Here is a 13614-nt window from a genome sequence, read left to right on the forward strand (position 1 = left end):
TAATAATTCTGCCAGCTCCAATAATAAGTGCAGGCAATATTCAAGTATTTTGATGGCTTTTTCCCCTTTGTTTACAAACAGTCTAGTTAATCGGAAATGTCAGAACTAACGGGGATTAATACCATATACACCGTTACAGCGCTAACTGTTTTCAACTGAATAGACGTCAGTGATTAGTTGAAATTATCGAAATAAGACAATTTTTAATGTGAAATAACTTCGAATACAAAATTTTTTTTATCTGTTTTATACCACAAAATATACAAGTATACGAAGTTTGAATGTTTCGGTACCAAAAACACTACATAAAAAAATGTTGCCCGTCAAACCATAAAGATCCAAATGACCTTCTCTAAATGCATTAAAAACATTTCAGGACACTATTTCAAAAAATTATCTCCGTTCTCCTTGATTATACAGAAGACATTTAGGTGGAGCAAAATAAGACGAAATAAGGTCAATTTCTCTCCTCAATTCTCCAGAATTACACTTGAGAAAGGGCTCATAGAGATTACTATCCATCCTTATGCATCATAAAGATCAGAAATGCAACAAAAATGAGGGTCATGGAAAAATGACACATGATAATTAACAAACGATACTTGAATAAATCTAAAAACTCAACATAAAATATTCTCTATAGCTTTTTTATGATCTTCTGGAGTGGCTCTTTTCCAAATATGTAGATACATCACACAACTGAAAAAAGGAATTATTTAAATTAGTCATTACTCATTTTACCCCACTCCAGACATATTTTTTTCAAAATTGAAAATTATCAAATTAGTCATTAGTGTAGGAAACAGAGAAAAGAATATCGATTGTTAAACATCAAAATTATCCAGGTATTTTATTACTGAATTACAATTGGGTCAAAGTTGAAAAATTTCTTGGGGAAAAAGTACCTGCCACCTGACAACTTCAGCAACAACTATGCTGACCAAGATTATTCATTTTGCCCCACCCTTATTGAAGATATCATTAACTTATCTCTGGCATTTCTAATTTATTTTATTCTAAAAACTGTTATAGATTGTGATGTAGCTGTTAGTATATATATCAGTTGACCATATGAAGGAACTTGATCAGTTAATGTGCCTCAGTCATTATTTAAATTGACAACAGTAAATTTGAAACTTCAAACAGCTGTTTTAACTGAGTATTGTAATTCTCCAACATTACCAGACACAATGTCAGACACAGTCTTATGGCCATACGACTGTGTCTGACATTGAACTGGTATCACCACAGGAAAGCATGCAGCATACAAACAACACCATGTCAGCATAACAGTGTGCAGATGTTGAACAGATACATTTATATATTCTTTTCTACTCTAGGTACAAGGCCCGAAATTTTGGGGGAGGGGCCCAGTCTATTAGATCGACCCCAGTACATGACCCCAAAAGGATGAAAGGCAAAGTCAACCTCAGAGATACATTTATATATTAATAAGAGAATACTATTATCTAAACATTATTCTGACCACAAAATGTAATTTGCCTTAGTCATTATCTTTATGGCTTCTGAATTCCCTTTGTGATCCTACAACTCTTATATGGGGATTTTATTCTTAATAAAATGCTGTGAGTGTAAATAGGATTTAATATTGGTAGTGTGGGAGATGTTAGTGATTGAATAGTTGCAACAATGGTAATTGGAGAAATTGGTATTCTTAACCTGTTAGAAACATTACTACAGGGGATCACATGATCATCTGGCAGCTCTGTAGGAGGTGCTGGTGATATTATTGACCCCATTGATAACATTATTGTGATTTGTAGATATGCTTGGAGTAGGATATTTAGGAGCTATTTGTTCAACTGATGTCAATTGAGCTGTTTCGTATTCAAGTATAATCCAGACCCTGTTTCTGGCAGTTAGATGTAATGCCCATCTAAAGAAAATTTCATTATATTGTTTTTGAATTAACTATTTGTTCAACCTCATGGAAAGAGTTTATTACTATTCACAGTCGCATATCAAGTAATTTTTCAGCTGAAGATAACTTGCTTGCACCAGATGTACTGTAATTATAGATAAGAACCTTTAGCAAATACTCCTCAAACTTTCTAATAACTTTTTAATGCAGGCTTGGTTGTTTTCACAGCTGTTTCTACTATATCATTAGATTTTGAACTGGAAGAAGGACATTCAATTTTCTTGCAACTTAGTTTAACCAGTTCTTCAACTGAATGATTTCTAGTCCATTGTTTGATGCCACCATTATTGCGTTATTAGAATATCAAATCTAGAGAAGAAAAATAAAAGTTTCCTTTTCCTGGGCTCCAACTGAAGCAAAAAGGTTTCAGTTGAAATAGTGCCTGAGTCATCAATAATCAACATGTTATTATGACAGTAATAACATATTAACCCTTTAGCATTTAAACCAGCCATATCCAGCCCAATCTTCTACCTGTTTTATGTTTAAACTGGCCAGATTCAGCCTCTCACCCCTACCTGGAAATGTCATTCTAAAAATAAGCAATCACATCATTAAAATCTCAAAGCAACAAGATAGTGCAGAATTAACTTTAATACATGTGAATAAATAAGTATTACATTTGACAATAATCAGAATGCTGAAAAGTTAAATGTTCACCGTAACTGGCAAACACATGGAGTTAATGTTATGAACCTTCAGAATGTAATACATTTATTATTAAAACATGTAAATCTTATTATTATTGAATGTGAGGATAAAAAAGAACTACTTCTGTTCTTTAAATACTTTAATGAGAAACTAAATACACTCATTATTGAAAATACTACTTTGTGCACAGGTGTGGCTGTGTGGTAAGAAGCTTGCTTCCCAACCACATGGTTCCAGGTTCAGTCCCACTGTGTAGCATCTTGGGCAAGTGTCGTCAATCAAAGCCTTCTGAGTGGATTTGGTAGATGGAAACTGAAAGAAGCCCAATGTATATATATATATATATATAGACACACATGCATATAAAATTAGTGTACATTTAAACACATAAGTGGTGCCCTGACAGGACACCTAACATGCTAGAAGGACCAGTCAAAATCCAAACCACAGTTAGGGGTAATTTCGAAGGGAATGAAAAATAAAAACATTTACCATATTTTGTTACCAGACCATGGTTTCGAAGTTTAATTAGGAAATAAAATAAAATAAATTATTTTATTTACTAATGAAAGTTTGAAACCATGGTCCAGTAACAAAATATGGTAAATGTTTTTATTTTTCATTCCCTTCGAAATTACCCATAACCGTGGTTTGGATTTTGACTGGTCCTTCTAGCATGTTAGGTGTCCTGTCAGGGCACCTCTAATGTGTTTAAATGTACACTAATTTTATATGAATAATATATAGTCTATTGACTATTTTCTGCATGCTAGGCCACTGGTAGAAAAATTTCTATAATTTTCCTACCCTGTATATTTTTCCTATATATATGCATACACTTGTGTGTTTGTGTTTGTGTCTCCATCACTGCTTGATAACTGGTGTGGGTGTGTTTACGTCTCTGTAACTTAGTGGTTTGGCAAAAGAGACTGATAGAATAAGTACTAGGCTTAAAAAATAAGTCCTGGAGTTGATTTGTTTGACTAAAATCCTTCAAGGCGGTTCCCCAGCTTGGTCACAGTCAAATGACTGAAACAAGTAAAAGAATAAAAGAATAATTATTTAATGTAAAAATTAATTCTTATGATAATTTCTAATTTAGGCACAAAGCCAGCAAATCTGAGGAGAAAGGCTAGTCGAATTGACCCCAATACCTGACTGGTATTTTATTTTATTAACCATGGAAGGATGAATGGTAAACTTGACCTTGGCAGTATTTGAAATCAGAACATTAGGAGCTGTAACAATTATCACAATCTAATTATTCTATCAATCCTTTGCCCTTGTAATTATCATAATGAACTTAACCAATATACATTTATGTTGGAAGAATGAAAATATTTAAACAGAAGTATGATAAATATGCTTACTTTCTGCACTACGTCTTATATTCTTCCATGCTAAGGGTTGGTGCCAGTAGTTTCATGTGACTTGTGTTTGTCAGTTGTGCAATTTTTTTGTTTGTTTTTGTATTAATGATTGATGTCTCAGTAAATGCTGCAAAATTTTGCTCATAGTTGTGATATGAAGTGTTTAGAAAAGGGTGTTGACACAAAATACTGGATGGAGATCTTTTAAAGATTTTTTTTTTTTACTTCCTGAAAATTTAAAGGATTGTCAATAACATCATCATCATCTTATATCTACCTTTCATGCTGACATAGGTTGAAGAGTAGTTTTTTATTCAGACTTATTGCCTCCCTAGATGGTTTGGAGGACTGTGTCTTGTATGTTTACTTTTTGGCTTGATTTCTATACCCAGATGCTCTTCCTACAACAAACCACTTTACAGATTTCATGGGATGTATTCTATCATGGCACCAACACTAGAGAAGTTCATATCTTTGACAAGACTAGCAGGTCCTTTTGACCCTGTGTTGTCTCTGCTCATTTGTATAAACTATTGACAGCTGAGCTATCATCATTATTTAACCTCCATCTTTCATGCTGACATGAGTTGAATGGTTTGACAGGAGCTGGCAAGCTAGAGGACTTCACTAAGCTCCATTGTCTGTTTTTACATGGTTTTTATGACTGGATGCCCTTCCTAATGCCAACCACTTTACAGAGTGGAGTGGGTGCTTTTTATGTGGCTCAAGCACTGGTGAGATTTGCTTTTGCATGCTTTTTTACAGTTGGATGCCCTTCTTAACTCTAATCACTTTACAGAGCAGACTGGGTGCTTTTTATATGGCACTATAGACAAATTATTGATTACTTGATGACTGGACATTATTTCTTGATATTGACAGTATTTCTTGTTTAGAATTCTTAAAATTTTAATTCACTCTTTTGATATCAGCTTCCTGAGATAACCTCTGGTTCTATGATCAGAAGTCATTATTTTAAAGTCTCCATATCTATATCAAAACATGCCATCATAATTTGATGTAAAAACCTTTTGCTAACCCTTTAATACTAATTCAACTGAAACTAGCCTTGATTCTATGATACAAACTCCCTGTTTTAAAGTGATCTAAACTCAAACCTTCCATTGAAATTTCATGTTAATATATATTTGAAACACCAGCTTAATAATGTCAGAGTTATTTTAATAAATTCTTCATTATTTTCAAAGCTATTTGAAACAAAGACAGTTATTTCAACATAAATATGTCAAAAAAAAAAAAAAGGAATTATTTTCTTAACATCAGTTTAATAATGAATATGATGGTTATTTTGCTAAATACCTCAAAATTCCTGAATAGTTTCAAAATTTATTGAAATACTTAAACAGTGTGAGAAATTAAAAATTTGGTTATGAAAGAGCTAAATTAAGTTTTCAATTTCTGAGAGTTGGATTGTTATATCATAACTAGTCCCTTCTGTTTTGTGAATTTGCTGCTTTTGAAATTTTCAATTGAATATTTTTTTTATTCATTTCTATTTATTTGTCTTTATTTTATTTTTAATTTATTTGTTTTTCTATTTAATTATAGTCTTTTTGAAGAGTTGACACCATGACTCATGAAGTTAATTATGAAGACCTTCCAATTGACATACATTATAACAAACTTACAGGTATGAGAAAAATTACCTTTTAACTGACGATTGTGCTATTGTTATGAAGTTTTCATTTTAGAAAGATGTTTATGAAACTCTTGTCATCCTCCCTGTAACTTTTTAAGTCATACTTCATCAACAAGAAGATTATATACAAAAGCAAAACCATGCAGTTATCAGTATTTTGCACAAATATGAGTAAAATATTTGTACAGAGGTTGACTTTCTGAATCTCTTGTTTAATTTTCTAAGGAGTTTGAAGTAGAGGCATAATATATAAAAGATTGTACAAAAATGTAGTTAGTATTTTGTTCTGAGTTCAAATCCTGCCACGATCTACATAGGTGGTAGAATTACTCTGTCTTGGTTAAATATCAGCACCTTGCCCTTTTGAGGCCTTTAGTGGAATTTCCAATCATTCGGGCTGTCTCCAGTCCAAAGATACTTCCTCCTTTTCTTCCCACCAGTCTCAGGGTCATGGATACTGCCTTCTTTTCCTATTAAAAGATAATTAAAAAATCCTGTGTATGAACAACTCTTAGCTAAACCTTTCAATTTCTTATAATCTTTCATGGCCACAAAACATAATCTTTTCAAAACTGCATCTAAAAGATTAAGTTTCCTCCTCTTACACAGAAAACATTTAATGCCTGCAAAACATGTCCAGAAAGTGACCATTTGATTCATTAACATAGATTCACTCATTGATGTACACAACCAATAGCATTCAAGTTAATGAAAGAGCTTCTAAATAGTTACTCAACCCCACAAATTCCCTTCAAGTCTCACACTGCTCTCTTAGAAAAGAACATGTTAGAGAATATAAAATGGCTATATCCAGCCCAAATATTTTACCAGTTTTAAACTGGCCATATCCAGCCTCCCAAACATACCCTAGAATGTCATTCTAAAAATAAACAATCACATCATCGATATCTCAAAACTGCAAGATAATGCAAAACAATGTGAATAAATAAGCATTACATTTGACAGAGTAATCTGAATGCTAAATTATTAAACAACAACAACAACAACACCAATACCAATCAAAGCATACTCTTTCCCCTTTCTGACTCATCTACTGCTCCAGCAATGGCCTCTCTGAGTTAGCAACTCATATAGCACCACCACATTTGCCAAGATCTACCTAATGCTAATGTCCTTAGTTCTCCTCTCTTCATCTCTGCTCAGTGTTTTCTCTCCACTAAACCCTGCATTAACCACCTTTACCAGTCCTTACCCACAACTGCCAATCTCTTGAAGTCTCCCTCTGACCTTGTTCTTTTCTCACAGATATCAACCCAAAGAAGTTCAAACTGAACATCATCCACACAAATTTGGAAGTATTTGAAAAGGTCATGGGTTCCCTCTATCCAACCCCATAAGTGTTGATACATCTAGGTATTTTAAGGGGCTGGGCATGAATTTAGGGATTAAGTAGGGTTGAAATGTTTTAGAATTCACTTTTAAGCTATTTCTATTTACCTAATAACATGATTCAGAAAATATGTCAAAACTCTTATTTCAGTTGCCCCTCCCTCTCTCTACACACACACACACATTGGTGACGGGAAGGGAATCTAGCCATAAAATATCTGCTTTGACAAATTCCATTTGATTCATGCAAGCATGGAAAAAATGAATGTTAAATGATGCATGATGTGTGTATATGTGTGTGTCTCCATATGTTTTTCCATTTACATCACTTGGGCAACAGTGATGTTTGTTTATGTCCTTGGCAGTCTGACATGCAAAAACCTAGTGGTGTAAAGTACCTTACCTGAAAACAACTAAGTGTTGGCATCAGCTGGAAGAATACTAAATTAACCCTTCAGTATTCACATTATTCTGTCAAAAGTGATGCTTATTTATTCACATTATTTTGAATTAATCATGCATTATCTTATAGCTTTGAGATTATGATGAGATAACTATTAATTTTTAAAATGATATTGTAGGGTTGGTGTGAGAGGCTAGATCTGACCAGTTTAAATGCTAAAGGGTTAAGAAGTCTTTTCTGGCCCATGCTAGTGTGAAAAGTGAAACGCTGTAACATTCTTATGTAAGGCATCATCACATGCATTCTTCAATATATATATTACTCTACATCCAGTTCATTGAATTCTTTTGTTATTTGTAGACTGGTTGATAAACCGAAGACATTGTCAGCAGAACTGGCCAGCATCAGCTTTGGTAATTCGAGACAAGATTAACCAAGCACTTAAGACTTTGCCAGATGTTAAGGAAGTTGTTGACATTATGAAAAATTCAAGTAAGTAAATTTCATATTGTGTTATGGAATTTTTATTTATTTGAGTGCTAAAAGTTCATAAATGTTTAGGGTGAAAATGTGCAGGGTGTTTGGGTTAAATTTAACTGTTTGCATAAATGGAAAAGAAAAACACAATTTCCGATCCAAAAATAAAAGTATTTTAAAAAATCAAAAAATATCATCAAGATTATGGCTGGGAGATAACAGTTTACTCAAAGTAGCCACATTCAGCTTCCACCACAGCTGCAAGATGGCTCTGGAACCTGGCGCATGGAAGATGTATCCCTAGGAAGATCTTCAAACAACTCCTTAATCTTGGCCACCAGTTCAACCTTGGTGTTGCAGGCAGAGCAGATGGTGTCTTTCTCACTGCACTCCACACATAGTAATCCATGGGTTTACAATTGGGGAAATTAGGTGGTCAGAAATTGAGGCTGGTGAAGTTGTAGAAATTCTCTGATAACTACTTCTGACTCTTTCTGGAGGTATGGCAAGGAGCTGAATCCTACTGCTATACATATAGCTCCCCAGCAGCAAACCTTTCCAGCCAGTGTTTGACCACAGTCTTGAGCAGCTTTGCAAAACCATCTGAATTGAGACTAAAGCCCTATTCAAAGATGTGGGGCAGCATAATGTTGGCCTCACTGAAGACACACCTAAAGACCATCGGGGTTTGGGGGAACTTGGTTTTCATGATGTTCATGTCATGTCTTACAGCATTTACAGTATTCACAGAGCATTGAGCAGCAGTCATGATGCTAGTATTTTGATACCTTGCACAAATCAATATGATACAGCTAACTTTTTTTCCAATATTCAAATGGCTTCCACTTCTCCATGTCAGCCGACTTTTTCTCAACTACAACTTTAATCTTTATGCTTCCCAACACCATTAACTGTTCACCAATACATCAAGCTGTTCCTGAAAAAAGGTGACATAAAAAAAATCGTCAAATACTGGAAGTGCAGGATGTACATAAATTGGAGAAGAATAGGTTGACATGTTTATATCAGTAGTGTGATGTTCTACATTAATGATGCATGTTGTTTAGCTCTCATGTCAGCCCTGATAGAGCAGACCTATGGTTAAAGGTATTTCAGTCCTTTCTGTTTTTGGACAGTGTATCTTTCACTCTCACACTGTGAGAGTGAAAGACATTCTGTCATTCAAGAGAAGAATAAACTTAGTAGTGTTTATTTGGTGTAAAATAAAATGTTAAAACAGCTTGAACAGTAGAAGCATTGATTGCTGTGTGTGAGTGATACAATTACCTTGGCATGATGATGTATACTGGGTGAACAGTGTGATGAAAAAGTGGTAGATGCTAGCTAGAGTAGTGATAGATCAAAGGCAGATTTCTATTTCTTTTATGGTTAGTCAGATGAAGAAGGATCACACCTATGTTTTTGCAAGGTATTCAGGATTGGTTAGGAAAAAGGAAGAAAGATATTGCAACTCATAGGTTGTTTTTGTAGTTTGAAATATCATATCAAGATGTTGATCCTATGCTATAGTAGAAGATACTTGCCTAAAGTACCACACAGAAGGGCATCAAATTGGGAACCAAGGAATTGCGATGCTAACTTCCAAACCACACAAATCATGACCACATCCCTAGAGCTTCATAGCTTATAACACCTCTAGCATTCCCTGCTTTATTGCATTACTAACATTACTTAATGGCGATTATCAGGTCATTAAGAGTGAAATGTCCAATTTTGAACTGAAAGTTTATTTTACTTTATCTCAACAAAAAGCAATCCAGTTAGTCAAAGTATGCACCTAAATTATCAACACAATTTTGCCATTTTATCAGTAGCTTATTTATGCCAGCAGCAAAGAATTCTGGAGAGCAAGAAGTGATGAAATCACAAAAGGCTTTAGATTTGAAGTTTTTTCCTTGCAAGAAGTTGTCTAATGCCTGGAAAACATGATAGTCAGTTGGACCAAGGTTTGGTGAATATGGTGGATGACAGAGTACTTCCAAGTTCAGTTTCTGTAACTTGAGTAGCCTTCTTTGTGCAACATGTGGTTGAGCATTGCCTTGCAAAAGAATTGGCCTGTCTCTATTGACCAATCTCAGTTTTTAATTGCAAGTTCATTCATCATTTCATCCAATTGGTTGATGTATACATCTGCTGTAATTGACTTACCAGGTCTCATGAAGCTGTAGTGGATGACACTAGCGCTGGACAAGCAAACAGACACCATTAGCTTTTTTGGTGAATATTTTGTCTTGGATTGTGATTTGGCACTTCGTCTCTATCCAACCACCATGCAGAATGCTTGCTATTGTTGAAAAGAATCCATTTTTCATCAAACATAACAATATGATGCAAAACTGGTTTGCTTTTATTCCGTGACAGCAAAGAACAGCAAGTTTCAAGACAATGTGTCATTTGATGCTCGTTCAGTTCATGTGGTACCCACTTGTTCAGCTTTTTTACCTTGCTGATTTGTTTGGATGGTCCAATACAGTTGGAATCAAAACATCAAACTTTGCTGCTAACTCACTTCGTAGTTTGAGATGTATCCACTTCCACTACAGTTTCCAGCTCATCATTATCCACCTTAGTCTCAGGTCTACCATGGGGATGATTTTCAAGAGTGAAGTCACCAGACTGGAACTTCTCAAACCATCGATGTACAGTGTGCTCATTCACCACATCTTCATGAAACACCTCATTGATGTTTCATGCTGTCTGGGATGCATTGGTTCTATGATGGAACTCAGATTCATAAACAACACGGGTTCACAAAAATTGATTTTACAAGAGAAAACTCACAATATAAACAGATACCATTAATTGCATTTTGAAGAGTGATGATGTAACTCTTCAATGTTGTAAAACAGAATCATCAGGATAAAACATAAGAGTTAACGACTGTCAAACTTGGTGCATAAGAAAATTGGACATTTCATTCTTAATGACCTGATAATTACGATAATTTTCATTGAAGTAATATTTCAGGAAATGAATTCCTTTCATAAATGTTTAATCAGGATCAATTATATATATTAAATGTTTTTTTTCTCTTTCTTTCTTGGTGACATTTGTAACATTACAAGAAATCACTTACTTCCATGTGAAGGAAATAATGTCATTATTGTCAGAAGACACAGAGTCAGGAAAGAAGAACATCCTAGGACAATATTCAAATGAATTAACTAAGGTGATTTTTTAAAAATTTCATTTTGTTAAAGTTGTTTTAAAGATGAGAGAAAGCAGAATTGCTAGTGCAGTGAACTTAGTACCAAACTGTGTTTAGTTATGTTCTGTGTTGAAATTCCAACATTGTTGACTTACACATTTAATTTTCTTCAGGATCATCATCATCATTGTTGTTGTTTTAGCATCCATTTTTCCATACTTATTTGGATCAGACAGAATTTGTAGAGGTCGATTTTCTACAGCTGGACGTTTTTCGTGTTACCAACCCCCACCTGTTCCCAAGGTAGTATTTCCCTGTCACCAGACATGTTTTCATGGAAGTTTGGTAATGACAGATACCACTTGCCTTGATGTTAAGGCAAAGGGATAGTAAAACACACACACACACACACACATGCATGCATGTGCATGCGCACGCGATGGGCTTATTGGTTGGCCCTGGGATTTAAAGGAAGACACTTTCTCTTGGTGTCACACAGTGGGACAGAACACAAAACCAATGTGGCTGGGAAGCAAACTTTTTACCACAAAAGTCAATTATTATTAAGCTGCTCTCTTCCTACAAATTTGTGATCTTGTATCAATATTAGAAACACTTGAAAGGCAGCCAGTTGGCAGAATTGTTAGCGTGCTGGGCAAATTGCTTATTGGTATTTCGTCTGTCTATACGTTCTGAGATTGACTTGCCTTTCATCCTTTTAGGGGCAATAAAATAAGTACCAGTTGATCATTGTGGTTGTTGAAATTGACTTAGCCCCTCCCCGAAATAGCTGGCATTGTGCCAAGAATTTGAAACTAATATTAGAAACACTTATTGTTATTGTGTTGTCATTTTATTATGTTGTTGCAGTTATTGTTGTTTAGGTCAGCCTCATGACTAAAGGTATTTCAGTCATGACAATCTCATTTTCTTGCTACCATTTTCTGGAGCATTTTTTTGTGATTTTTTTTAATGAAACCTGTGATTTATCCCACCACTAAACTAAATCCAATATATCATTAATACTTATTTCTATTGATTTCTAAAGGCATTAAAGTCAAACTTGATTCTGGTGGGATTTGAACCTTAAAAAAAAAAAAGACATTTAAACTTTGATCACTGTTAATATTATTGTTCTTGTTATTTAACCTTAAGTTAATTCACATGCGTCCAGCAGTGATCAGCCTGTCTTTGTAAAGGCATATAGGAGTACATTATTTCATATGTCTTTCCCTTTTCTTAAGGTGGAAGGATATGAATTGAGGGAAATTTGGCTGCAATTTCTTGCAGGTTGAGCAAGTATGTTGCCTGATCTTCTCTTCTTTTTTTTTTGTTTTTGTTATTACTGTTACATTGCAATAGTTTGTTTTGCCTTTCATCCCTCCAGTTATGTTAAAATAGCTATCAGCTTTCTATAGTGACTCCTTCAATTACCTATACTTTTCTCTATGCGTAACCTGTCCCAATCTGAGAAGTTACTGTTACTTTTTCTTTTTCTTTTAGGCATGGTCAGAAATTTTAAATTTATATGAAAAGAATAACTTATATTTAGGTAAGTTAAACAGTAACAACTTGCTATTTTTTAATATTTTTGTGTTTCATAAAATATTTAATAATGTCTCAAGTTCAAGAATTCTTGCACAATACTATCTTTATAAAAATTGTACTGACTTCATAGAAAGTTTGCTCAATCATTGTTAGAATGTAGCTCCGTGATGCAATCAGTTAGCATGTGGAGCTGCTAGCTGAAAGGTTGGTGGTTCAAGTTCACCCAGGGATGTAGTGTTTTTTCATTATGTCCAACCCATGCTATCCTGGAAAATGACATTAAAGGGTGATGATGATTATCTTGTTTGCATAATTTATGCTTTATCTTTCTTAAATCTTTTGATTAAAAACAAACCTTTTTGGTATTTTGCTATTTCTTAAATGAAAAATAGAAAAAAAAAAAACTTCCAGTTCCTTAAAATTAATAATTGTTAATTTTATAAGCAATTTATTTGCTTATGTTGATAATTGATACTATATTCTTTTTTTTTTTTTTTTAATATTTAACCAGCTGAATCAGGCCAAATCATGTCCAGAAATGTAAATTATGAAATTCCATGTTTGAAACGTCAAATTGCCAGATGTCAGCAGATTGAAAAGGTTATCCATTTATCTATTACCTCTCTAGTTATCAGTAATATTATGGTGAGATGGCAGAATCATTAGCATGTTGGCCAAAATGCTTAGTTGCATTTCTTCTGGATCTTTACATTCTGTGTTCAAATCCCACTGAGAGCAATTTTTTTGCTTTTCATACTTTTGGGGTTGATAAAATAAAGTACCAGTCATACACTGGGGTTGATGGCATCAACTAACACTCTCTCCTTAAAATTGCTGGCCTTGTGCAAAAATTATAGGCGCAGGAGTGGCTGTGTGATAAGTAGCTTGCTTACCAACCACATGGCTCCGGGTTCAGTCCCACTGTGTGGCACCTTGGGCAAGTGTCTTCTACTATAGCCTCGGGCTGACCAAAGCCATGTGAGTGGATTTGGTAGACGGAAACTGAAAGAAGCCCATCGTATATATGTATATATATATATATAT

At 34.3% G+C, this 13614-nt stretch overlaps 1 protein-coding gene across 1 annotated transcript in view; it reads left to right on the forward strand.

Annotated features, from left to right (window-relative positions):
* Nucleotides 1–13614, forward strand: part of LOC106880649 (CDK5 regulatory subunit-associated protein 3) — a 32579-nt gene that overhangs the window by 1594 nt on the left and 17371 nt on the right. Inside the window, exons 2-6 of the mRNA XM_014930691.2 lie at nucleotides 5533–5614; nucleotides 7737–7868; nucleotides 10940–11043; nucleotides 12526–12574; nucleotides 13082–13170. Coding sequence (XP_014786177.1) covers nucleotides 5554–5614; nucleotides 7737–7868; nucleotides 10940–11043; nucleotides 12526–12574; nucleotides 13082–13170 — 435 coding nt within the window. The 5' untranslated portion in view covers nucleotides 5533–5553. The remainder of the gene's footprint in view (nucleotides 1–5532; nucleotides 5615–7736; nucleotides 7869–10939; nucleotides 11044–12525; nucleotides 12575–13081; nucleotides 13171–13614) is intronic.

Source organism: Octopus bimaculoides, chromosome 3, assembly GCF_001194135.2.
Source record: "Octopus bimaculoides isolate UCB-OBI-ISO-001 chromosome 3, ASM119413v2, whole genome shotgun sequence".
Lineage (NCBI taxonomy): Eukaryota > Metazoa > Mollusca > Cephalopoda > Octopoda > Octopodidae > Octopus > Octopus bimaculoides.